Source organism: Ammospiza caudacuta, unplaced genomic scaffold, assembly GCF_027887145.1.
Source record: "Ammospiza caudacuta isolate bAmmCau1 unplaced genomic scaffold, bAmmCau1.pri scaffold_39, whole genome shotgun sequence".
Classification (NCBI taxonomy): Eukaryota; Metazoa; Chordata; class Aves; order Passeriformes; family Passerellidae; genus Ammospiza; species Ammospiza caudacuta.
Genome location: NW_026683124.1, coordinates 2,363,102 through 2,391,074, shown reverse-complemented (window position 1 = coordinate 2,391,074; position 27,973 = coordinate 2,363,102). Strand labels below are relative to the sequence as shown.

The following is a 27,973-nucleotide window of genomic DNA, read 5'->3' as shown; positions in this document are numbered from 1 at the left end:
TTAGCAGGCACCCACAAAGGCCCTGTAGGTGAGGAAACACAAAGATACCCCCGACCCCAATATAATACTTTTGCAGGTTTTTCCCATAATCCTGTACTCGGGTTCTTATACTTAACCCAGACCTCTGTTTCCTTAGTATTTTCCTGACCTGACCTCGGATGATGTTTCATTGCAGGGGGGGTATCCTCTTCCCCAAAAATGCATAAATGGTTAATCACATACAAAACCTTAGCCAAACATGCTTGTGGATCTGCCAAATCTTGATGTTTTTCAATATACTGCTAAGGGTACCGTTTGCTCTTTCTACTATTGCCTGTCCAGTAGGAGAGTGTGGAATACCTGTCACGTGCTTAACAGACCACTGATTCAAAAATTTCCGAACCCTAGCACTTACATAAGCTGGACCATTATCGGTTTTAATACTCTTTGGAACTCCCATAACAGCGAAACAACTTAACAGGTGTCTGATAACATGTGTAGCTTTCTCTCCTGCCTGAGCCGTAGCCCATATGTAATGACTATATGTATCTATGGTGACGTGCACATGCTTGACTTTACCAAATCTGGCTATGTGTGTAACATCCATTTGCCATTTCTCATTTATTTCTAAACCTCGAGGATTTACCCCGATGCCTAGACCTATCCCACCATTATGATAACTACATGTTGGACATGCTCTGACAATGGCCTTGGCTTCTGACAAACTCAGCTCAAAGTGTTTTGCTAAACCTCTTGCATTTTGATGATATCTACTATGTGCTTCTCTGGCCAATGTGTGCTTGTCAATAGGACAAGAATTATCAATGGGTAGGGTAACCAATTTATCTGCACGTTCATTCCCTTCTCCTAAACCTTCAGACCATTTATGACTCCTAATATGAATCACAGAATATGCTGCATTTCTTTCTCGTAAAGCCTTCCTTAACTGTATCAGTAACTCATACAATCGTTTATTATTCACTTCCTTAATTGCTGCTTCCTCTATTCGTTTGGCTACTCCTGCAACATACATAGAGTCTGTGACCACATTTAAAGGCTCCTGTAAGTTGGATACCGCCCATACTACTGCTAACAATTCCAAAGTTTGTAAGCTATCTGCAGGGTCTGCTGTGAGGAGTTGATGCTTCCATTGTCCCTTTTCTTGCCAGGTAACAGCAGCACGCCTTGATTTCTTTCCTGCATCTGTAAAAGCTGTAATAGCTCCTTCTATGGGGCGTTCTTCTCTCAAAGGTCGAGTAATCCAGTTCCATTCTGTCATCCATTGCAAAACTCTAGGCACTAATTTACTAGTCTCTACTTTAGCAGGTGACATTAATAATGCTTCTTGTAAATTCTTTGAATTAATCAAGTACCAGTCCAAGGTTTCTTTTTCCATAGGCAATCTAATAGTAGCAGGTTCTCTACCATCCACTTCAAGAATTCTGAGACGCCCCTTTTTGATTAATGCAGCCAATTGTTCAATTTTTGAAGATATTGTTTTCTTATGCTGTAGTGGTGGTGATAACCATTCCAACACCCGTATCTCCCCCGTTTTCTTTTGCAACTGAGAGAGAGCACCAAGCAAGTGGCAAGGGCTATTCCAGATAGTAAGGTCAATGGGGTGGTCGAGTTGTCGACGAGACACATACCCTTGCTGTACACAGTTACTAATTTGCTGCAAGGCAAGATGATGCTCCTTTGTCAGGTGTACAGGAGTAGTAGGGTCCATGCCTCTCAACAAAGGCCGTAGGGCTTCTAGTAAAGATTTGGTATTCCCACAATAGGCTTCAGCCACTGTAAGTCTCCCAGCAACTTCTGTGCATCATGTAAAGTTTTAATGTCCAATTGTAATTCCAATTTTTGTGGTATTACTATTTGATCCATCAGAGTCCATCCCAAATATTTCCAGGGCTTTGTAGTATGAATTTTCTCTGCAGCAATAACAAGTGAATATGCAGCAAGAGTATTTTTAATGGTTTCAATCTGTAAAGAGGAGAATGGCTGTTGCTGTGCAAACAAAATATCGTCCATGTAATGATATATTATAGTTGCTGGCCATTTGCGACGTAGTGGCTGTAAAGCAGCATCAACATAAAGCTGACATAAAGTGGGAGAGTTGCGCATGCCCTGCGGAAGAGATGTCCATTCAAATCTTTTATCCGGTTCTCCACGATTTATTGCTGGTAAAGTGAAGGCAAATCTCTTCATGTCATCAGGATGTAGGCCAATAGTGAAAAAACAATCCTTTAGGTCAATAATTAAAAGTGGCCAGTGTTCTGGAATCATAGCTGGATTTGGAAGACCAGGCTGTAAAGCTCCCATTGGTTCCATTTGGTCATTCACAGCCCTCAAATCGTGTATCAAACGATATTTCCCTGATTTCTTTTTGATTACAAAAATAGGTGTATTCCAAGGGCTTGTAGATAGTCGTAGGTGCCCTTTTGTATATTGTTCCTGTACCAATTCATGGGCATGCATAAGACTCTCCCCTTTTAATGGCCATTGCTTAACCACCACCGGTGTATCTGTTTTCCAGGTGAGTGGAATGGGGAAAGTCCAAGCAATGGCAATTACCCCAAAGGGTGTTGATTAGTTAAAACCACTCCCAATTGTGTTAAAATGTCCCTTCCAATTAAACAAGAAACTGTAGGAGGCAGTTGAACAATTGAAAACACAGCAGGTATTTGTTGATTCTCAATACACACAGACAAAGACGGTGACCTGCTTGCCAGTGTAAATCCTCCCACTCCTGTGAGCATGTTTGATGAGGGAAATAGAGGCCAGTGTTGTGGCCATGCTTCTGGAGAAATGATGCTAGTATCTGCTCCTGTATCCAATAATCCATAAAGGGTAATGCTTTGATGCCCATAAGTAATTCCAAGCTTTTGCTTTGGTCTATTTTGTAAATCCACAGTTAAAAGTGTAACACCAGTAGAGCCAAAACCTTTTTCATCCCATGTTTGTCCCGTAAATGATTGTATTCCTGATGTCATTTGTGACAGTGGTACCAATTGTGCAATGCGTTGTCCTTTTGTAATTTTAATCGGAGGATAAAGGGTGTAAGCCATGATTTGTATTTCCCCAGTAAAGTCTGCATCGATAACACCAGGCAAAACAAATAATCCCAACATAGTTATAGAAGAACGTCCCAGCAATAATGCTCCACATGTTTGTCCATTTAATATAAGAGGGCCCTTTACTCCAGTGGGTATCCTCTCAGGCCGATTCGTCATTAGTGTGACGTCTACTGCTGCTGATAAGTCCAAGCCGAGGCTCCCTGTTGTTGCGGGTTGCAGGCAGGAGGTAGCAGCGATGTTACGGCAGCAGCTGGTGTCTCCGATGACACGGTGGCAACTTGTGTCTGTCCCTCATTGCTGCATCGGTAACACTTGATGAATGGTCTCGAGCCTCCTTACGTGACCACCAGTGAGCCGCTTCGGAGAGGAGCAAGAGCAGCTAACACCTGATTTTGAGTAGACTATGCTTTTGCAACCCTAATCCTAATTCCTTTAAGGCTTCTACTATAAATGCCTGTGAAGCTGTTGGCATTAATGCCATTCACTCTAATGCTTCCTCAATAGCCCAATTTGCCCCTAAAGTAGCTAACACTCTTTGGGTTGCTGGATTGCTATTTTGCAAGGCACACTACTTCAATAGGGCCCTGCAACACCAGCCCGATCTATAGCAGTAGCCGTTCTATCGATAAAATTTCCAAATTATTCTTCTCTACCTTGTTTAATGCCCATATAAACCGGTAACCCTCCTGGCTCTTTAACCATGTCAATTGCAGCACTCACTAACCACATAGACTCCCTAAGTTTATCTTCTCCCGATATCATCTGTGCCTCTGTACGTAAAAATGCCTCTAAGCCCATCAGCTCCTTTACTGTTACTCCATGTAATGGGTCATGTGCATTAAACAACAACTGCTGATGCTGAGTGAATATCAACCGAACTATTCCTCTTAAATCATTAGGACATAAAACCTGAGTATTAAAAAGATAATCTAGCATTTGCTTAACAGGTTCACTTTTTACTCCAAACTGACTAACCGTAGAACGTAGCTGAGTTAACAGCTTCCAATCTAAGGGAGTATATTCTGCTATATTATGCGTAAGGTTCCCCTGTGCATCATAGTGTGGTGTGTATGTAACTGGGCATGCAAGACTAGAAGCTATTTCCACCGCCTCACCATCCCCCATTTGCATTACTTCTTTCGCCAAAGCAGCCCAAGCTTCCCTCCTCTGTTTAGCCATCTCCCCCCATGGATCACGGTGTGCCCCTGGGATGGGATCTGGCTCTTTAAGGGTGCTATGCTGCTGGCGCTTCGGTGCAGGCACCGAGTTTTCGCACGGGGAAGGCAGTGAAGCAGAGGCTGGCTCGCGCAGGGGAAGCAGGGGAAGCAGCCCCCCCGCTGGAGCTGACAGTGAAACCGGAGCCGGCTCAAGCTGAGACGGCCCGCGGGGGGCAATCAGCCCCCCCGCTGGAGCTGTAACCGGAGCCGGCTCATTGAGGGGAAGCGGCGGAGGCAAGGCTGGCGGCGGAGGCGAAGCTGGCTTGCTCCCACTCCCACCGTCCGACCCGCCCGAAGCCGGTAGCGGAGGCAAAGCTGGCTTGCTCACACCCCCACCCTCCGACCCGCCCGAAGCCGGTAGCGGAGGCAAAGCTGGCTTGCTCACCCTCCCACCATCCGACCCGCCCGAAGCCGGTAGCGGAGGCAAAGCTGGTTTGCTCTTACCCCCACCATCCGACTCGCCCTCCCCCTCAGACAGGAAAGGTGCAGACGGTTCCACTGCGCCTATAGGAAAATCTTCCACACTACTTTCCTGGGGACCCTTAGGCATAAGTATCTTAGTTACAGAAGGTGCCAGGGGATCATCCTCACGACCATACCCTATATTCCTCCTATGAGCTTCTGTTGCCCTTTCTGCTGCCTTTCTCTCAGAGACCTGCTGCAGTAACGTGTTATACACCACCCGCCATAACTTCCCGAATTTCTTTGCTGACTTATCATCGTCCAACACTGCATCCCACAATATTTCCCCAAACTTCTTCCACTCTGCTAGCTCATGAACTGTATGAGGGTTAGAAAAAATACCCTTAGCCTGGCCATAGGCTAATAACCCTGGTAACTCCTTTTTTAAATCTATCCCCTTTATCCCATGCCGCTCTAAATAGGCGGTAAATAAATCATATGCCGCTTGCCTATCCATACCTATTAATCAGCGCTGTTGCAGCTCTCCAGGCTCCTGCGGCACGTATTGGCTTAAGTCCACCGTTGTGAACCTTAAGGGTGCTTCAAATTCCGGCACCGTCCCTGCTGCCGGGACCCAAACCCAACTTCCCGACCGTGGCGTAATCCCTTTTTCTTTTAATCCGAGAAAAAGGGTAGAGATTCGGTTATGCCCGCATTCTCCACCATTTGTCGAAGGAAGGAGACCCAGACATCCGTTGATCATCATAGGCCCAATTTTATTGATCAGTACGGCGGGTTAAATACAGTTAATAATAAGCTTCATACATATTGCAAAAGTTGAGCTCAGGATTGGTCAGCTTACATATCAGCATCTACGCCTACTTCTACATTCCTATGGTTCTACTTTTGATACTTTCTACATATTCTCAGGATATATTCAGGAATATCTCTACTCCCTTTCCTCATGTTGCAGCAAGGTCACTGCTGACCTTTCCTTTTAGCTTGCTGACTGCTGGCTTTTCTCTTTCAGCTTAACCAGCGGCATTATTTCAGCGTGGTCTTTCTCAGCTAACCAATTATTAATAAATCTCTCCACATGTGTCTGCCATACGAACAGCCACAAGCTACGAAGGGCTGGTTCATCAGGGATAGAAAAGCCCACAGTACCTTCTGAAAGAGTCCAGCTTGCTCTGGCCAGCTCCACGGGTCTGCTGCTCTTTTCCATCATCTTTCCTGATGGTTTTCCAGAAGAAGGTTCACTTGTGGTCAGCCTTGGCTGTGAACTCTGTCCAGATCAGGATCTTCAGTTCTTCAGCTCCTGGCTTGAATCCACTTTTGTGGTCACTTCAAAGCAACCATCAAATGCTACACATACAGGATTTTTACCCAGTGCAGCAATTTTGCTCCTCTGGTCTTATCAAATTAATTTCTGCTCTGACACGTCGGGTCACCAGATATTACTGCGCCTGAGTGGGTCGCTGGTGGTGAGAGAGAGATGGTGAATCTTGTTTCTTGAATCAGAAGGCTGATTTATTAAGATATTATATATAATACATTATGACTATACTAAATAGAATATAGAGAGAGGTTTGCAGAGCAGCTCGGCTAGGCTAAGAATAGATAGAAAGAAATTCTATAACCAAGTTGTGTTCAAGGACTCAGTCCCCTAGCTTGCACTGGTGATTGGCCCTTAATTATAAACATAGAACATGAACCAATCACCAATCAAAATAGGTGCCCCTGTTGCAGCTGATAATAATTCCCCAGCAGCTGATAATAATGGTTTATGTTCTCTTCTGAGGCCTCTGGCCTCCAGAAGACACAGAAATCCGAAAGAAAGGATTTCTTTGAAGAAATGTCTGCGACAAAACAGACAGTTCTTTTCCAGAAAAAGAAAAGCCCAAAACCCCGGTGTTTCATTGGCAGATGGGAGTGGCCTTCTACATTCCAAGGTCAAACAGACCTGTCAGATGACCCCTGGGAGGCCAAGGCTGCCACACCTATTTCATGTTTCCTTGGTTCCACAGGGCCCTGCAGTGTCAGAATGGTTCTCTTGCTTCCATGATGCCCTCTGGTGTCATAATGGCCTCTTGGTTACACAAGTCCTTAAGGATCTTAATGGTCTCCATGGTTCCACAAGGCCCATAGTGTCATAATGGCCTATTGGTTCCATGAAGGCTCACTGTGTCCAATGGCCCCTTGGTTCCATTGGAGCCCAGTAGTGCAACAATGATCCCCTTGTTTCCACAAGTTCCCATAGTGTCACAATCGCCCCCTTGCTTCCATGAGGCCCTGCAGGGTCACAGTGGCCTTTTGGTTCCGTGGGGCCTCACAGTGTCACAATGGTCTCCATGATTCCATGGGGCCTTGCAATGCCACAATGGTCTCCATGGATCCATGGTGCCTCACAGGATCACAACGGCCCTTTGGCTCCATGAGGCCCTGAAATGCAGCAATGGCCTCTTGGTTCCACAAAGCCCTGCTGCTTCACACTGGCCCCTTGGGACCATGCGGCCCAACAGACCCACAAAGATGTCCTTGGTTCCACGAGGCCCCAGAGTGTCACAGTGGCCCCTTGGATCCATGGTACCCTGCAGTACCAATGGTACCCTGCAGTCACAATGTTTCCCTGGTTCCACAAGTTCCTACAGTGTAACAGGTTCCACAAGGCCCTTCAGTATCACTATGGCCCATTGGTTCCACAATACTCCGCAGTGTCACAATGGACTCCATAGGAAGGAAACAAGTGAGCCCCAGTGGTGCAGGGGCAGATGAGAGGCAGCCACCAGAGGCCAAGTCTAGCCAGACTTGACTGCATGGACAGATTTTGTCCGGGAGTAACCCTTGGATATAGAGAATTTTAGGCGCAGAATCCCAATTTTGGCCATGGGTGCCTGGACAAGAAAGACAGTTCTTTTCCATAGGAATAAAAGTACAGAGCCCCAGTGCTTCACAGTCAGATGGGAAGTGGATCTTGATACCGTCAAATTCAGTGGGCCCTGATAGCCCCTAGGAGGCCAATCCAGACAGATCTGTTCCATGTTCCCTTGATTTCATGGATCCCCACATTGTCACAATGGTCTCGATTCCATGAAGTCTTGCAAATGTCACAATGGCTTCTTGGTTTCATGAGTCCCAACAGAGCCACAGGAGTCTCTTCGCTCCATGCCACCCCACTGTGTTACAAAGGCTCCATGTTTATATGGACATCACAGGTCAATCACTGACCCTTGCTTCCATAGGGCCTCTGAGTTGCAAAGTGGTCTCCTTGATTCCATGATTCCCGGATTCCACAGTCTCACCATAGTTTCTTTGGATCTCCATTGTCACAACTGACCCATGGTTCCATGAGGTTCTGTAGTGCCACCATGGTCGCTGTCAGAGGCTGGATGAGATCGATGTCCCGAGACACCTTGGGATACTTGTAATGCCCGTGTGGGGCCAGGGCTGGGTCAGGCCTTGGTTTGTGGTGGGACAGAGCCCTGCCCCAGCCCTGGCCTGGCAGAACTGTCAATCACACAGTAGGGGCTGTGCTAACCCAGCTCTGATTGGCCCAGCTGTCAATCAATCACACACTAGAAGCTGGTGCTACCCTGACTCTGATTGGGTAAACAACTGGCAGTCCTACCCCAGGAATGGGCCCATGAAGGCCCAGGGGATTAAAACCAGGAGCAGGAGGCCAGCCCAATGAGACAGAGTAAAAATCCATTTTGAATTAGGCGAAGTGCCTAGGAGAGGTAAAAAGTCTGTAAGGCCAAAGCTGAAGAGAAAAACTGCAGGACAGAGATAGTGAGGAGACAGAGAAAAATAACCAGAAATGGCCACAAGGTCGATCTGCCCTGACCTAGAAATTCTTTTGATAAGGAGGAACTGGCAATAAATGTCACACGGAATGAATCTGTATGAACCTATTGTGAAACTGTATGCATATGTATTTGGAAGGGGAGATGAAAGAAAATCTGAAGTTCTCAGAGGTACACATGACTTTTTTTAGGAGAGCAATCTCCGCATGCGTCCAGCACTGTAAGAAACATACCAAGCTTTACAACTTTTACACAAAGTTGTGCTGTTTCTTCTTTTCTCTGCAAAACATTATGGCAAGCCAGCCAGGCAGTTCTCTGTCCCTGCAGGGGCAGGGAGGATAGATGGACCTCCAAGGCGCGCCCTGGATTTTTTTTCCCGGTGGGGCTCCGCTTGTCTCAACTTGCCTCCTGCGAGGACAGACAAGGACCTGCTGGCTGCAGAGGAAGATATGGTATGTACTGAGGGGCCCCTGGGGGAAAAGAGACCTAGGGAGTAAATCACTCAGAGATGTCTGGGTCCAGCTGATGGAGCAGCTGGAGTAGAGATGGGGGTTCATTGTTCTGACAGGGCAGACCGCTAGTGACCCTAGTGGTGGGTCAAATGAATCTCTATGAGTGTGTGTATGTATAGTGTCAGGACACTGTATGGGGGTTCATTGTCTGATAGAGCAGCTGCTAGCGACCCTGGGGGTGGGTCGAGTGAATCTCTCTGTGCTTGTGTGTGTCAAACACTGTGTTGCTGTATGGTTAATTCATTGTGTGGTCAGTGCACTGTGTTTCTAATCGTGCAAGTGTCTAAGTGCATGGTGTATAAAAGAGAGTAGATCTACAGTGCCCTACAGTGCGTGGGGGTGAGTACTTCCCGTGTTTGAAGCAGCTGAGTTAGGCCTGAGGTGCCGGCTGCAGCAGGCTGTGGGGGCAGGGAGAGAAGTGCCCTGCGGAGAAGTGAGTGGAGGAATGTCAGTGATGGTATTTATTGTGTTTACATGTAGTGATTTGTGTAAATTTGGTACATTTTAAATGAGAGTACGAGCTCAGAGAGTTCCTTTGCCCTGGATGTTTGGACTTGATCTCTGGACTGTGTGCTGTTATTTTGATTGTGTCCAGGAAAAACTGATGTGAGTAAATGCTGAATTATGATATGCTGTGTTGTGTTTAGAAATGTGGGCACTTTGAGAGATATGCCCTTTCCCAGTGATTTTGTGTGGTGATTTTCTTCCACTGCATTGTGGTAATTTGATTCTCAGATTGTATAGTGGTGTTTGTGGAGATTTTAAGATTTTGTTTGCAACAAGAGTAACATTTTACACAGAAGAACTATGGTATGGTGATTTATGCTTAACTATGATAAAGCGAATGAAAGGAATTCCAAGAATTCTCCCCTATTACCGCGCCTGAGGGGGCGCAGCTGGTGAGAGAGAGACGGTGAATCTTGTTTCTTGAATCAGAAGGCTTGATTTATTAATATATGATATAATACATTATAGTTATACTAAAAAGAAGAGAGAGAGAGGTTTTGCAGAGCAGCTAGGCTAGCTAAGAATAGATAGAAAAGAATCTACAACAAAGTTGTGTTCAAGGACTCAGTCCCCTAGCTTGCACTGGTGATTGGCCCTTAATTATAAACATAGGAAATGAGCCAATCAAGGTGTCCCTGTTGCATTCCACAGCAGCTGATAATAATTGTTTACCTTCTCTTCGGGGGCCTCTGGCCTCCCGAAGACGCAGAAATCTGAAAGAAAGGATTTCTGTGGAGAAATGTCTGCGACACTCCCCCCCTCAGCAATTCAAGCCTTGGCTCTAGTGAATTTGAGATAAAGTGGGGGGGTATGTGTGTCTGTGTCTGTGTCTGTGGGCATATCAGAGTTCCGGCTGTGACATGCACAGCCTTTCTGCAAGGCAGTAAAACAAGTGTAAGTAGACACAGTGCTTAATTAGATTGTGCAAGAAGAGAACTAAAAAAGATTGATATTTTGGAAAACAGAGTTTAGATAGAAGAGATGAATGAGTTTATGAGACTTCAGCTGGTACTATAGTAAGTCTGGACTGGGAACGGCCTGCGGTAGGGATTTAGAGTTCTCTGTAATGAACAGAATAGCCTGCCTTTGCGGGCAATTCTGGGGAGCCTTTGGCGCATCAAGAGACTGGCATGCTGCTTGGGTATTACTGCAGTGCGGTGTTTGTGAGAAACACTAGTATTGCTGTTCTAATGAGCATCAGGGAACATGCTCCGAGTGTAAATTAAAGGTTTCTGATCAAGCTGATTCAGAACCTAAGATCTTAAGGCTCGTGTGTGGGAAATCACATCTGATACCTGCCACCTGGATCTGTGTGGGGGTGTGGGAGGAAGACTGAGAAACTACGGTGAAGCTTTGTAAAGAGAAGTTTGGGGGGAAGCGAGACAGGGCAAGGAAAAAGAGATAATGAGAACTGACCAGAGCAAAGAGGTTCCTAAATTAGCCCCTTTTAAGAGGGGCTCACTGGGAGAAGGCTGCCAGTAAGAGCAGCTCAGAAAATAAAAAGATTTATAATACTTCATTGCAGTTAAAACTGTTTTAAAATAGGAAGGTAAATGGGATGGGGTTTTGTATGCTGATATGTCTTTTTGTTTTAAGAAATCACCAAGAATGGCAAAGAGACTGTAAGATCAGACCGCCCTCTGGTCTTGGCCCTTGAAAAAGGAAAACAAGGCAAAGAGAAAGCAAATCAAACATGTTGTTCAGCATGCAGCATAAGATAGCAACGTATGAAATCAGGCAAGGATTATCATGCTGAAATGCAAAGCAGTCACAGTTCGCAAAATGAGTACATATGATTTGCTAAAAGCTCCTCCCAAGGTAAGGGAGGAAGGGTAAAGATGACCTCCCCAAAAGGGAAGAATTTTTGTCAACACAAGGGTCATATATTCAGTTTTAAATAAAGCTTTAGTAGCTGTGGAGAATGAACAACTGGCCAGTCTGAGAAGGCATACTTGTGCAAACCTTTAAAGTAACATGTGTGCTATGTGTACCTAAAAGCTTTTGTACAGTTCACTCAATTTGCTAAACATTCTCAAATGAGAAAGGTTACTCTGGAGGCAAAAGATATAAAGAGGTTAGGCTTAACATTAACAGACACTGAAATTAAAGGCATTAGTAAGGAGATATTAGAATAAGGAAATAAATGTTTTCAAGGGTATGGGCCTCTGCTGTACCAGGGAGAGTGAAAGATGCTCCCCCATGAGCATCAAGTTTAAGGAAAGAATACAACTAGTGAGAACTGAGTAGTACCCTCAAAAGGAAGATAAGGAAGGAATCAGCCCAATAACTGATAGTACTGGATTAAGGGCTGTCAATAAGATAACACAGAATTTATACCCTGTGGTAGCAAATCCATATACCTTACTAACTTGTTTAACACCTGAGCTAACCTGGTTCACTGTTTTAGGCCTAAGAGATGCCTTCTTTTGCCTCCCTATCCACGAAGCCAGCCAGAAAATTTTTGCATTCAAACTCAAGCTCACATAGTCCATGTGCCTGAAGGCTTCAAGATTCCCCACTCCGATTGGAGAACAGCTTGCAAAGACCCAGAGTCCCAGGAAGCTCCACAAGAGGAAAGGAGGCTGTTGCAGTACATGGACAATCTTCTAGTAGCCACTCGGATGAGGGAAGCAAAAGAAGCCTGGACGGTAAGCCTTTTGAATTTCCTAGGACTCCAAGGATGCAGAGTCTCCAAGAAAAAGGCACAGGTAGTGAAACAGAAGGTAATCTACCTGGGGTAAGAAGTGAGTGCTGAGCAGCAGACTTTAAGGCAGGGAAGCCATATGCCAAACCCTGAAACCCCAGACAACGAAAGAACTCCGAACCTTCTTAGGCATGGTAGGGTAGTGCCAGCTGTGGGTTTATAATTATGGACTGCTCGCCAGACCCCTCTATGCTCTTATTGCCAATGGAAACAGAAATCTGCAGTGGACAAGAGATGCCACACGGGCCTTTCACCAGCTAGAGAGTGCCCTCATGTCGGCTCCAGCTTTGAAACTTCCAGATGTAAGTAAACCATTCTTTCTATTTTTCCACGCAAGGAATTGCCCAGGGAATATTGGCTCAAGACTTGGGTCCATACCAGAGGGTAGTTGCTTACTTCTCTAAGCAACTAGATGCAACAGCCAAAGGATGGCCAGGTTGCCTCAGAGCTGTAGCAGCAGTTGTGCTGAATATTCAAGAGGCATGCAAGTTTACCCTGGGACAAAAATGACTGTGCTAGTGTCCCACACAGTGTCCGCACTACTGGAAGTAAAGGGTGGCCACTGGCTTTCACCACAGAGGTTTCTGAAATGCCAGGCCATCATGATAGAGCAAGACGATGTAGAGATAGTGGTGACTAATATTGTCAACCCAGCTTCTTTTCTCAGTGGAATCAAGGAGAAGCAGTACATCATAGTTGCCTAGAGACCATTGAAGCTACCTACTCCAGCCACCCAGACTTAAGGGACACTCCTCCGGACGATGCAGAGACCTGGTTCACTGACAGGAGAGCGACATTGCAAAGTTCACAGTGACTACCTGCAGAGAGGTAATCGAGTCTGGACCCTTACCAACAGGTACCTCTGCGCAGAAGGCTGAGATAATTGCCCTGACCCGTGCCCTGGAAAGGGCAAAAGGGAGGAGAATAACCATCTCCACAGACTCAAGGTATGCATTTGGAGTCATATATGCACATGGAGCCATCTGGAAAGAGAGGGGACTGCTGACCTCACAGGGAAAGAAGAGACAATCCAGCTGCTGGAAGCAGTTCAGCTACCTGAAAAGGCATATTAAGGCACACTAGAGAGTGAGCTTAAAATTGGAGGAAAGAAATGAGCTGGCGGATGGAGAGGCAAAGAAAGCAGCAAAGGGCGAGGTAGAGATTTTCCTTGAAGGTAAGCCATAATACAAAAATACACCAAAAGAGACGTACAACTGCAAGGGGTGGGCTACCATTGAAAGAGAGCTAGTAATCCCTTCCCATTCTCGTGGTTACTAGTGAAGGAAGGGCACTAGAAAACACACTAGGGCCTAACTACTTAGAAGCCTTTTATAGAGTGTGGCTCCTTTCTCGAAATGACCAAGGCTGCGAGTGATACAGAGTGCATTGAAATGAAGTGTTGACTTTGAAGCAGTAATTTCCACAGGCTTTCTAGAACACACTTCTGATGGAAACAATCGTTGTATCGTTGTCAGGAATTTATATGCCACCATCACTCAGGTAAGCCGACAATGTGATCCTTGCCTCCAGACTAACCCCAAAATACCCCCCGGCCAAAACTCGGTCAGACTGGGAGAGGCCATGGGCCTGTACAGCAGTGGCAAATCAACTTTTCAGAACTCCCAAGGAAAGGGGGGTATCAGTATTTACTGGTATTGATAGATACATTTTCAGGGTGGCCAGAAACATTCCCCACCAGAACTGTCAAAACTCAAGAGGTGACCAGATTATTTTTACAACAAATAATACCACGCTTTAGAGTTCCAGCCACAATATCCTCAAATAAAGCATCACATTTCATTTCCAAAATAGTGCAACAGATTAGTGGCCATCTGGGCACAGATTAGGAACTTCACACCCCATACCACCCCCAATCAAGCGGCCAGGTGGAGAGAATGAATCATTTGATTAAGCAGCAAATCATAAGACTGGGGCAAGAAGTTAATCTACCCTAGCCCAAGCTCTTCCACTAGCACTATTGCAAATTCAAACTAAACCTTGAGCTAAAGGAATGCTGAGTCCTTTTGGAATGCCTTATAGAAGACCATATAGAATACAAAGGGAATGTCCAGAATGTCCACCTACATGGTGGCATTAAGCAAACAGCTCAGAGTACATGTGGCTGGAACTCGGAGCAGGGAGTTAGATAGCCTGGGGATGATGTATATGTTAAGTCTCCTACAGAGAAGACTTCGGAACCACAGTGGGAGAGACCACTGCGAGTACTTCTCACCACCTTCACTGCAATCAAAATCAAGGTGCAGGACGCCTGGATTCATCATGCTTGGGTGAAGAAGGCCCAGAAACCCCTTAAGGAGTGACGCCAGGAGACAATGAACTGAGATTAAAACTTACTCGGGCAAAATGAGTATATTGCGGTCGGGAGTAGCTCATGTTTTAGTTTGTAGAATTGTATTGTGTGTAATCATAACTGAAGTTTCAGAACTTGAGAGTACCTCTGTTCAAAGCAATGCTAAATGGCCTTGGTCCCTGGCATTTAATCAGTATACTGGATCCATAGGAAAACCTTCTGAGATAAAAGATTTAAACATATCTACTGTAGTAACCCACGAGAATCAGATATGTGAGGAGCAAGAATGGCAGGAACAGGAACTGTGGACTCTTCAAGGAATCAGAGGAGAAGAAATCAAAGTAGGGTGCCAGGTCATCAATAGGGTAGCTTATGAGAGACCAGATGTAATTAGTGTCTGAACCTCCCCTGGTGTATATGAACACCAGGAAGTCTGTGATAACCTAAGTGAATCAGACTGTTGGTGTAATTTCACCTTGATGCAGCCTGTAGAAGTGACCTGCCTTTGAGCTCGAATTAATATCAGACTTTCATTTGAATTCAAAGTAGATGTGACTGAACAACAGCTATTATTCAATCCAGAATGGTCTCTCAAATGTGTGGAGTTGATAATGCAAATTAACATCTCAAAAATCCAACCTTCTCCTCCTTCCTAAAAACTCCCTTTGAGGGCTGGACACTGCACTTTTTACCACAGCAGGGCCTTATACACCCCATACTAGTTCAGACTAAAACAGGCATATCTCAGGAGCAGAACAAGAAAGGAAGGAGCCAGCTCTCCTGGTGCCTAAAACCAGGAACACCAAGAAATCAGTTTCCTTAGGTCATTTTCCAAGCCGGTTGGCTGAACACTCAGGCAATGACTGGTAAAGGGTGCTGAACTGCAGGTGGTAAATTAACCCAAGCAAGGAAGGTGATTTTCTTTATTTATAGCTATCCCTTTTCCTACTGAGATTTGGATCAGTGATTTTCCCTGTCTGAGGCAATTGGATTCTGCTTAAAAAAGGTAGAGAGAGAGACCCTCCCCCCTCAGAGCTCAGCAGCAGGCTGTAGGATTTTGAGCATCACAAACCTGATCCCAGTTTCTTCTGAGGCACTGCAATGAATTTAGGCTCTTCTCTCAGATTTCCCCTTCATTATTTACTTGAGGCTTGGACCTGCCCTGAACACAGTCCACAGCTTGATCTTAGCTAGGGGCAAGGTGGGTGAAGTTTTGTAGGCCAGGAGAGACATTCCTGCTTGCCACACATCTGGGAAATCAGGTGCTTTAATCAGGATGGGGAAGGAGAGGTTAGATTCCCTGAGGTCTCTACATTTCAGAACAAACATCTGCTTCAAGTATGACCTAAACCTCTGTCAGATACACTTGTGAAGTGTGTCTGAATTTGCAGTGTGAGCCCAGCACATCCCTCTGGCAGGGAGGGATGGTCATAAACAGAAAGCAGTTCCTGTTCCCCATAACAAACATCTAACTGGCAAATTAGGGACAGGATTAGGAGTTTTAAATGGAATTGATTCAGAAATACTGATGAATAGACTGGCCACTGGAGCAAGTAGCCTAACAAAATTGAAGCAGCCTTTATAGTAATCTCTATTGGCATTAGGAACTAGCCAATGGCAGATTTCAAAGTACTGACAAAGTAAGGAAGTATGAAAAGGCCGGGGACCAAGACCACAAGTTGATAGTAGAAGCACTAGGAACAGTTCAAGATAATGTGTCTTTAGCTTTCAGTTGTATACAAGCACAGTTATGGATACAAGCAACAGCAGCTCTGATCATACCGGAAGGGGGTGAAGATAATTTTCCAGCTGAAATTCGGAAAATTGTGTGGGACAATGCAATTGATTTTGAAAGAAAGTTTCAATCCTGGTGGACTATGGTGAATTTCACCTATGATCCTGTTTCTAATGTAGCAACTGCCTTTGTGCTTACCATACGTAATGCCACTGTTTATGTTACCCATCCCATCGTTGCTCTAGGATTAAACCATGAAAAAACAATACTCTACCCTTCAGAATATAGAGTGTGGGCATGAAAGATGAATGAAAAGTGGCAGACAGTAAACTTAGAATCCTACATTACTAGCGAACAGATGGGATTCATTTGTGAAAGCAATACTATTAATGCTCAGGATGTGTGTTTGGACACTGAACAGAGTATTTGTCACTTTGAAATTCATCCAGTCACTGACCAGAAAACTGTGCTCGTATATACTGGAAAAGGGTGTATATGTCTGAGAACTGCCTGTGCTGCTGTAAAAATTGATAGCAATGGTGTTATTCTGTCTAGTAGAAATCATTCTAACTTCTGTATTTGTAATTTTGTTAAGATTATCGGGTGTGATTTTTCGTACTTGGCCCCAGTGACATCCCACCAGCTGATTAAAGCTAACTACACAATGTATCACAGACTACCACCTACCCCTATTGGGATGAACCTTACATTAGTGAAACAATTAATTAAGCACCAAGACCTATTGGAGATCTTGAAGGAAATCCAAGAAAGTGGAAAGAAAACCTTAATTACTGTCCAACATGATACAAAGGAGATAACCAGAGTTCTACAAAGAATAAAACAAAATATGGATCATCACTGGTGGGATGTGATCTTTAGGTGGTCACAAACTGCAAATGGAATCTTTAATAAGTTGTGCCACCCCATTGTAGTTTTACTAATATTAGTTGGGATAAGCTTAGGATTATCTATTATATTGTTAATTTGGGACAGGAGAATGCTACAACGAATAGCTGTACTAACATCTTTGTCAAACGTACCTGGTGAAGCACTAAAAGACACTGTCATGAAGGTTTTAATTAAGAAAAAAAATTTACTTATTTCCTAGGAAAGGGGGGACAGGAGAATGCTACAACGAATAGCTGTACTAACATCTTTGTCAAACGTACCTGGTGAAGCACTAAAAGACACTGTCATGAAGGTTTTAATTAAGAAAAAAAATTTACTTATTTCCTAGGAAAGGGGGGGAATGAGACAGAGTAAAGATCCATTCTGAATTAGGTGAAGTGTCTAAGAAAGGTGAAAAGTCTGTGAGGCCAAAGCTGAAGGAAAAACTCGCATGCCGAGACAGCAAGGAGACAGAGAAAGAAAAACGGAAAAGACCACAAGGTCAATTTGCCCTCAACTTAGAAATTCCTATGATAAAGAAGAACTGGTGCTAAATGTCACGCAGAATGAATATGTATGAACTTATTGTGAAACTGTATGCATATGCATTTGGAAGGGAGATAAAAGAAGACCCGAGGTCTTCAGAGGTACGCATGCCTTTTTGGGGGACTTGTGTCCGGCACGCGTTGTAATAAAAGCATACCGGGCTTTCCAACTTTTACAAAGTTATGAGGTTTCTTCTTTTCTCCGCAAAACAACCATGGGGCCATTGTGACACTCTGGGGCCCCATGGAACCAAGGGGCCACTGTGAAACTGTGGCACCAATGAGAACATTGTGACACTGTGAAGCCCCATGGAACCAAGGAGTCCATTTTCAAATATTGGGGCCCTATGGAACCCAGGAGGCCAGTGTGACAGTGCAGGGCCTGGTGTAACAAGGAGGCCATTGTGACAATGAGAGGCCTCATGGAACCAAGGACATCTTTGCAGATGACACCAAGGTGGGTGTGAGTGTTGATTCTGTGGGAGCATAGGAGGGCTCTGCACAGGGACCTGGACAGGTGGATCTAGGGGGTGAATCCAACAAGGTGAGGTTTAAAAAGACCAAGTGCCGAGTCCTGCACTTTGGCCACAACAACACCTGCAGTATTACAGGCTGGGGACAGAATGGCTGGACAGCAGCCAGGCAGAAAGGGACATGCAGGGAGTGATGGACAGCAGGCTGGACATGAGGCAGCAGTCTGCCCAGGTGGCCAAGAAGGCCAATGGCTCCTGGGCTGGATCAGGAATGGTGTGGCCAGCAGGAGCAGAGCTGCTGTGCCAACACTGATCTGCCCCCAGCTCTGCACACAGACATTGCTGCTGCAGCTCCAGAGAAGGCAACAAAAGGGCATCTATGCAAAAAAACTTTGCTGGGAGATCCTTTAGTTCCTTTAAAGCCACAAGAGCGCCGCCCCTCATTGACACAGTCTCTGGCCACAGGGAAGTTGGAGAGAAACAAAATGAGAAAAGGCAAAAACAATGACATTCCTTTGTGGACAATATGAAAAACTAATACAAAGGAAAAAAAGAACAAACCACAACCAAAGCAACAAGAAGTATGAAAGATGTCTTTTAGTAGAAGTGATTGGCAGAAATTGGCCAGCAGTTTAATGTCCCTGAATACATCCAGCCATCAGTCTCCACGCTGCAGCCTTGAGCTCCTGGTTCCTCAGGCTGTAGATGAGGGGGTTCAGGGCTGGAGGCACCACCGAGTACAGAACTGAAAGGGCCAGATCCAGGGATGGGGACGAGACTGAGGGGGGCTTCAGGTGAGCAAAGACACTAGTGCTGAGGAACAGGGAGATCACAGCCAGGTGAGGGAGGCAGGTGGAAAAGGCTTTGTGCCGTCCCTGCTCAGAGGGGATCCTCAGCACAGCCCTGAAGATCTGCACATAGGAGAAAACAATGAACACAAAACAACCCAAACCTAAACAGGAACTACCAACAATGAGCCCCACTTTCCTCAGTTTGGACTGTGAGCAGGAGAGCTTGAGGATCTGTGGGATTTCACAGAAGAACTGGCCCAGGGCATTGCCATGGCACAGGGGCAGGGAAAATGTATTGGACGTGAGTAGCAGAGCATTGAGAAAGGCACTGGCCCAGGCAGCTGCTGCCATGTGGGCACAAGCTCTGCTGCCCAGGAGGGTCCCGTAGTGCAGGGGTTTGCAGATGGACACATAGCGGTCATAGCACATGATGGTGAGAAAGGAAAACTCTGCTGCAATGAAAAATACAGTCAGAAAGACCTGAGCCGCACATCCTTTGTAGGAGATGTCCCTGGTGTCCCAGAGGGAATTGTGCATGGCTTTGGGGACAGTGGTGCAGATGGAGCCCAGGTCACTGAGGGCCAGGTTGAGCAGGAAGAAGAACATGGGCGTGTGCAGGTGGTGGCCGCAGGCTACGGCGCTGATGATGAGGCCGTTGCCCAGGAGGGCAGCCAGGGAAATGCCCAGCAAGAGGCAGAAGTGCAGGAGCTGCAGCTGCCGCTTGTCTGCCAATGCCAGCAGGAGGAAGTGCCTGATGGAGCTGCTGTTGGACATTTGCTGAAGCTGCTGGGGACCTGTTCATGGAGAAAGGACAGTGACAAGTCAGGAGAGGCTGCTTGGAGCCAAAACTGGTCCATTCCCTGTAGACAGTCCCTACAGCTGGGACTCACTCACCCCCCTTCCTGCTCTGGGGGGAACCTTTGCAATCAGAGCACAGTCACACTCCCAGGTCACTCTGGGATAAACCAGCCCCTTCCGAGATCAGAGGATCCCTGAATGTCTCACCCTCTCTAAAGGTGTCTGGGTAAGGTCTCAGCACCCCCTTGTGCCAAGGATACTCACGGCTCTCTTGGCAAACCCAGCAGCATTTCCTCAGCTCTGGCAGCTCTGCCCTTCCCCGTGGGACATTCAGGAACTCCCAGAGGCTCTGGCACAGATTTGCTACCAGGAGGGCAGCTCAGAGCTTGGAAGGGCACAGCAAGGAGATCCCTGGCTGTGCCCATGATGGGATCTCAGGGAGGGGGCTCAGCTCATTCCCCTTTCCCATGGACTGCTTTGCCCACAGCCCCACAGGTGCCAGGGAAGCTTGGACACCCCATTCCCATGGACAGCCCTGCCTGGCAGGAATGCCAAGGGCAGTGCCTGACTCAGCTGCTGCAAATGCCAGAGCCTCCCTGAGAGCAGCAGATAACAGTGACAATATCAGGGCAGTGCAGAACCAAGAGAAGATGTTGTGGTGCTGTGCCTGAGAGGGCAGGGCAGAGACAGCCGGGCACTGAGGACAGTGTTCCTGTGCCCAGCTGTGCCTGGCACTCCCACACACCAACAGTGCCCTCCTGCCCCCAGCACTGCTCTCTTCAGCTCCCTCTCCTTCCCTGAGCATCTCCCTGGGCCTGGACATTCCCTCCTGAGAGGAGCCTTGTCCCTGCCAGCGCTCACAGAGCCCATCCCAGCCTGTGTGCCCTGGCCGGGGCCCTACAGAAACCTGCCTGTGTGCAGGGCCCTGGCTGGGGCAGGCTCTGTGTGCAGCTGGGCAAGGGCAGCTCAGGAGAGCCCTGCTGGGCCCTGCAGAGGTGATGCTGCTGCTGTCCACGGCTGAGGAGTGGCTGAGGGACCTTTGGGAGGCTCCCAGCAGAGAGACTGACCACCCAAAGTTACAGTTCTGGAGTCTCTGTAAATGTGCAAACATTCCTTGGATGATCCAGTGTGTCCCTTTCAACTCAGAATGTCCTGGGATTCTGGGATTACAATTCCTGTTCTTTTTCTCTCATCCCCTTGTTTTTTATAATCAAAAGAGAAAAAAAAATCAAAAAACCCTTGCAACAGTGTTAGAACAGTACAGTAAAAACCAGACACTTATTGGAAGCTTCCAGGTGTCCCAGTGGGGATGGGGCACACCCGGGCCCTGATTTACACAATTTATTAAGGTTGATTAATAAAGAAAATTTAACAGGAACATCCAATAAGAGATTCACTCACCCCAGTTACATAGCCCTGGCTCAATCCATTGGAGTAAGTCCAAGGGCTTCTTTGCCTTCAATTTTTGTTATGACTGCTCACATTCTGGTCAAAAAACACAATGTTCTTGTAGGTCCTGTTCCTGATAATAAGACTTTACAGGATACTATATGTATTGTATACTATATGTATTTCAGGAATGCATTTAGACAATCAGCTTATTTTTCTAAAATGAAAGAAAAAGTTTAGGGAAAATAATAGAGTTAATACAGGATTATAGTTATAGAAGTATTATAATAGTAATAGAGTTCAGTAAGAGTTGAATAGACTTAAATAAGGATTATAGATTTATACTATGTAATAGTAATTTATAGAGCTACAAATATATGAAAAATGTATAAAATGAAAAAAATCTTTTTGTCATCACCCCAATTTTCCATCCTTCTCCAAGCAGGAAATTCAAAACACTCTCAGGAAAGCTCCTGATCTTTACAGGAATCCCAGGCTTACCTTCCTTGGGAAGTGCCCTCTGGAGCTGTGCCCAGACTGGTCTGGAGCTGGGAGCAGCCCTGCCCCACCCAGCCCCTCTCAGCAGCAGCCCTTGCCTTGCTCAGGGTGGCTCCTTCCCCCCAGAGCTTCTCTCCAGCGCTGGGAGCAGCTGCCGGGGCTGACTGAGAGCTGTCCCGGGCAGGCAGCAGAGTCCCTGCCCCAGCACAGCGCCCTGGGCTGCAGGACCCTGCTCTGCAGGACAGCCCTGGGCACCCCTGGCTGCTCTGCACAAGAGACAATCAGAGAAGGTACTCACAGGGTCTGTAAGCATTGGGAGGTTCCAGCTTTGGGAGATGGCTCCAGGAGCTGCAGCTGCATTGTCCTGCAGCCAGAGGTTCCTGTGCCAAGGGCTGGCAGTGATTCTGACCCAGGCACTTCTCAGCACCTTCCCCGCCCTGACTGATTGAAGCTCTCTGTGCCTCTGTGCTGTGCCCAGGGTGGCTGCAGGCAGTGCCCCAGCCCTGCTGGGCTGCCAGAAGAGCTGCTCATCAACAGAAATGTGCTTTTGAAGCTCTTCTTGCTTACCAGGAGCTTCCTCTGTGCCAGGAGTCCAGCCCAGCTCATCAGCACAGACACAGCACAAGGACATTAATGAGCCTCTGGGGCTTTGTGCTCAGGCCCTGAACATCAGTCCCTGAGAGGGAGCTGAAGAAACCTCTCCAGAACTCCAAGGCAGAATCCAACTCCAAACTTTCTTGGACTTTTAATGGGTCCCACTGAGGGACACCACTGAGGGACACCACTGAGAAAGTGTCCCCAGGCCCCAGGCTGAGCCAAGAACTGGAGGCAGAGATGACAGGTGGGGACAAAGAGAAGCCAAGTCTTGGTGCCCTGGGGCACAGCAGCAGGGTCTGTGCCACCAAGGGCTGTGAGGAGACACCTTGTCCTGAGGCCCTGGGGCCTCCTGGCACAGCCCCAGCCAGGCTGGGCACTGTCAGCCCCTTGTCCTGCACTCAGCATCCCCCCCCAGCCCACATCCCAGTGGCCTCAAGGATCTGCTGGAAGGAGTCGCTGGGGAGCCTTGGCCAGGAATGCCCCTGGGGGCTCCTTAATGCTCCCTGCAGGGAATGCAGGTTTTTCAAAGGACTTTGGGTGTGGCTTTTGCCTTGGAGTCTCTGAGAGGTTTTTGCAATCCTGGCCTGCAATTATCTGCTGTAATTAGTCCCTGGAGAGGCTTAGTCAGTAACAACACTCAGTGGAGCTAACTAATGCTTCAGGGTACTCCAGTTATTTTAAGCTACTTGCTGTTTCCCATTTAATACAGACTCTGTGAGAGGTTTGTGCAATCAGGCCCCAGTTATCTGCTATAATGGGTCCCTGGAGAGCTTTTTACTGACACTCAGTAGGGCTCATTAATGCCTAAAGATACTGAAGGTTTTTTAAGGTACTTTATGGATTTAGGAACAATTTTAGCTACTTTTAAATTGTTTCCTTCCCACACTGAGTCTCTGAGTGGCTTTTGTACCATCCTGGCTGCCAATTCTCTCCTCCAAGGGGTCCATGAGGAGCCTGTGTTGGGTATCTTCTCCCTTTCTGTTTTACAACAAAGATGGAACTGAAAGAATTTTGTAAGACTTTCTAAAAGCATCCAAACAAACATGGGACAATTAACAATACAACAACAACAACCACTAAGAGAATTAATAGTCCTGTTTTAGCTCAATATCATCCAACCCTTTAGTCCCTTGGATTGGAAGAGTTTTTTGACCCAGTCTTTGTTTTTGACTTGAAGCTTCTTGAACCCTTCCTTCAGTACTTGAATGCTCTTGTGGATTGGCTCGCTGTGGCTGGAGAGGTTCAGGCAACCTATGCCCTCAGAGTCTACACAGCCATGCCCATGTGCCCAGAGTAAAAACTCTATTGCTGTTCTGCAAGGTGGCATGTCTGATGGTCTCTATGTCTGAGAGCAGGCCACTCAATGCGAGGGAGGTAGCATTGGTTTGCTTACTTAGCACCACCCAAGATGGTCTAATTGTTCTAAAGCTTTAGCTGCAGCCACCCAAGATAGTTCAAACTGGGGGTGCTACCATCTGATACCTGGATTAAAGCTTTCAAAGCCATCTCTTTGATATCATCCAATACTTCTCTGGGGATAGCTGCTGCTTGATCATCTTGTAGGCTGTGTTGTCCTTCTCCAGCTAGATGGTTGATTGTCAATTCCACCCATTCCTCATTATTAGCATAGTCTGCTATTAATTGATTTAGTAAACACTTCCATCCCCCTTCCCACAGGGTGTATTCTGTAGGTGACAACAACATGGTCATAATACATTTTAAATCATAAGGGTTAAGACATGTGCTGTAAACATGGCCCTCATTAGGCTATTAAAACAAGGTAAATGCCTTCTATGGTCTTTAGCTGCCCTACACAGATTTCCTCATAAACAAATGGCTGATACCTGGGATTCTGGCCCCTTCTTTCATAACATACAGGGGCAACAAGGAGTTTCAAGACTATTTGCCAGTCTCCTTCCTTAACTGCTTCTTTCTGGATCCTTTCCTAGGGATCATCTGGGGTTGAGGGGCGAGGTGGCTCTGGGGAGTCCAAACTGTCTTCTGAGGAGCAAGAAGAACTTGTAACAGAAACATTTGGATTAGAAAATAGTGTGACAGTTGGGCTTAGTATCTTTGATCATGGGGTTATATTGTTGCTGGAGGGTGAGGCAAAGGGCACTGCCATTTTGTCAAGTGTTAGAGAGGAAGGGCCTTGATTTAGGATTGTGGACTTCCAGAGTGGAGTACTGGAGGCATGGTCCAGGGTGAAGGTGGAATGATTGACAGTGGGGCATGACCCACAGTTGTGGGGGAGTAGTCTGGAGGTTTGTTCAGGGTGGAAGAGAAGGTTGTGGTAGCCGGAAGTGGAGGAGCCAAGATGGAGGGAGGATGGTTGGGTCCCAAGCCCCATTTGGGCTCCTTTGATCTCGAGTCTCCAGGGCATGATGCTCCAAGACCGCATGGCCATTGCCATGTTGGACCATCATGGAAGGTCTGAGAAAGGCAGGTTTGAGGGGTGGTCCTGAGTTAGGAGTGACAATCGGATTGAATTTTCAACACACTGCTTTCTGGTGAAGCGTCTCAAGGATGGTGTGGAAGATGCAGAGCATGTGGGGTGCAATGGGATCTCTTTTGATTGAAAGGTTGTACCATTTAACTCCCACTGAGTCCCAAAATTCAGTGGTATGGATTTTGTCAGCAGTTGAGTCTGGAAAATTTTTAATGATCCACCTCATGATTGATTTTTATTCGTTCTTTGAAAATATTATGTCATGATCAGTGAGAATTAAAGCATCCATATATGGTCCTTTTTACTTTGTACATCTGGCTGCCCATTTTTCTCTTTCTCTGCCTTATGGGGAAGAGCCACTGGAACACCCTAAATCAATTATGGGACATGGGTGCATATTGTAAATACACAGTGGCAAAATGGGCAATAAATGTCCTGTATTTCCCCAAACCCACCTGCAATCCTATGCAGGTAAAACCGTTGCTGTCCCTGCTGATCCTGGGCAAGGTCCCTTGAAGCAACGATGAATCCGCCGGGCCAGGTACAATCCAAAATCCTGGGGAGATCTGGCCTATTCATCAGCTAACCCCAGCTGACATGACTGACACAAGGAGCCCTGAGTGTCATGGTCCCTGTTTGAGCGCCAAATGTCACATGAAGGTGGCTGCAACAAACCTCTCTGGTTCCCTGACTTCAGGGTGAGGGTGGCAAAAATGAAAAGGAGCAGCATCAACGGAGTTGTTTAAAAGGAACTTGAATAACAGGGTGATAAACAATAAACATGGAGATATCGAGAACAGTAAGAGGGGGAGGATCCAAAGACCAAAGACAAAGGAGAAGCAACAACATGCACACTTGGGGGTAGAACATCTAGAACAATAACCATCTAGGGGAAACAATTACCAATAAGGGACTATAACTTAGACAAGTTAGCATAACAACACTAAAGGCTTATTGGAGAACTCTCAAGCTCACCCTAAGTTAAACACATGATTCCCAGGGCTTGAAATTCATGCCCAATTATTTTGGGGCAAAATCTGGCTGATTCTGAGTTGCAACTGGGCTAACTCCCACATTGCTGCTGACGGAGCGAAGGGAGACATGCACATCCGATTATCAGCAAGTCTCAAATTTATTGATCTGTCTTACATGCTTTTATAGTAGTGTTAATTAAGCTCATACATATTGCAAAAGCTAAGCTAATCATTGGCTACAGGTTAAATGTCAGCTCCTTCTTTGTAGCAATAGTCTCAGGATGCTTTGTGGTTTTCTGTTGAGACTAGTACCTGTTTTTACATCCTGTTATTATTGTCTTACAGGTACTTGCTCAAGGGCACAGTGTTGTTGTTTTCTTGTAATCAGAAGGCTGAGAACTTACTGCTTACAGCTGCATTTTTACTGCTTAACCAGCTGTATATGATCATGGCCTTTCCCCTCAAGCTACGTCTGCACAAAAACTCTCCACACGCTGCTTTGCTCTGGCCCCTTGGGACCATGTGGCCCAACAGAGCCACAATGATGTCCTTGGTTCCATGAGGCTCTGCAGTGCCACGATGGCCCCTTCATTTCACAAGGCTCTCAAATGTCACATTGGTCTCCATAGGAAGGAAACCACGGAACCTCCATGTTTCAGGAGCTGATGAATGGCAACCACCAGAGGCCAAGGCAAGCCTGACCTGTCTGTCGTGGCAGGTTTGCTTTGAGCAACCCTTGGGTATTTGAAATTATGAATGTGGAGTCCTAATTTAAAACATTTGTGCCTGGAGAAGAGCGATGCGTTTTTTATCATAAAAAGAAAAGCACACAGCCCTTTCCAGTGTTTGGAAAATAGGTGAATGCTGCACCTCAGGAGCCAAAGACCAGCCAGACCAGTCTGTCCTGGCAACTTTTGTCTGGCAGCAATCCTTGGATACACAAACATTTGAAGGTGGAATCCTAAATTTGGCCATGGATGCCTGGAAAAGATGGACAGTTCTTTTCCATACAAAGAAAAGCCCAGCGCCTCAGTGTTTCAGGGGCACATGGGAGTGGCCTTCTACATTTCAAGGTCAGCCAGACCTGTCAGGTGACCCCTGGGAGGCCATGGCAGCCACACCTATTTCATGTTTCCTTGGTTCCACAGGGCCCTGCAGTGTCACAATGGTTCTCTTGCTTCCATGATGCCCTCTGGTGTCATAATGCCCCCTTGGTTACATAAGTCCTTGAGGATCTTAATGGTCTCCATAGTTCCACAAGGCCTCATGTGCCGTAATGCTCTATTGGTTCCATGAACCCCCTCTGTGTCACCATGGCCCCTTTATTCCATTGGCTCCAGTGGTACCACAATGATCCCCTTGGTTCCACAAGGTCCCATAATGTCACAATGGCCCCTTCCTTCCATGAGGCCCTGCAGGGTCACAGTGGCCCTTTGGTTCCATGGAGCCCCACAGTGTCACAATGGTCTCCATGATTCCATGGGGCCTTGCAATGCCACAATGCTCTCCATGGATACACAGTGCCTCGCAGGATCACAATGGCCCTTTGGCTCCACAAGGCCCTGAAATGCAGCAATGGCCTCTTGGTTCCACAAAGCCCTGCTGCTTCACACTGGCTCCCTGGGACCATGTGGCCCAACAAAGCCCCAGTGATGTCCTTGGTTCCACGAGGCCCCACAGTGTCACAGTGGCCCCTTTCATCCACGGTACCCTGCAGCGTCGCAATGTTCCCCTTGGTTCCACAACTTCCTACAGTGTAACAGGTTTTACAAAGGCCTGTTATGTTACCATGGCCTATAGTTTCCACAATCCTCAGCAGTGTCACTATGGTCTCCATAGGAAGGAAACAAGTGAGCCCCAGTGGTGGAGGGGCAGATTAGAGGCAGTCACCAGGGGCCAAGTCCTGCCAGACTTGACTGTACGGGCAGATTTTGTCTGGGAGTAACCGTTGGATATAGAGAATTTTAGATGCAGAATCCCAATTTTGGCCATGGGTGCCTAGACAAGAAAGACACTTCTTTCCCATAGGAATAAAAGCATGGAGCCCCAGTGCTTCACAGTCAGATGGGAAGTGGCCCTTGACATGTCAAATTCAGTGGGACCTGTCAGACAGGCCCCAGGAGGCCAAACCAGGCAGACCTGTTCCATGTTCCATTGATTTCATGGGTGCCCACACTGTCAGAGTATTCTCCTTGATTCCATGAGGTCTGGCAATGTCACAATGGCTTCTTGGTTTCATGAGCCCCAACAGAGTCACAAGGGTCCATTGGCCCCACGCAGCCCCACTGTGAAACAATTGCTCCTTGTTTCTATGGGCCCCAACT

At 46.7% G+C, this 27,973-nt stretch overlaps 1 protein-coding gene and 1 pseudogene across 1 annotated transcript; both read right to left on the bottom strand.

Moving 5' to 3' along the window:
- The window catches only part of LOC131571824 (zinc finger protein 345-like), a 527,132-nt pseudogene that overhangs the window by 445,814 nt on the left and 53,345 nt on the right, over positions 1-27,973 (bottom strand).
- LOC131571880 (olfactory receptor 14C36-like) lies at positions 18,786-19,718 on the bottom strand. Its single transcript, XM_058824635.1, has one exon. The coding sequence runs from the start codon at positions 19,716-19,718 to the stop codon at positions 18,786-18,788; it is 933 nt and encodes a 310-aa protein (XP_058680618.1).

Excerpts from the sequence above, each read along its gene's own strand:
- LOC131571880 (XM_058824635.1), bottom strand. The coding sequence starts at position 19,718 with ATGTCCAACAGCAGCTCCATCAGGCACTTCCTCCTGCTGGCATTGGCA.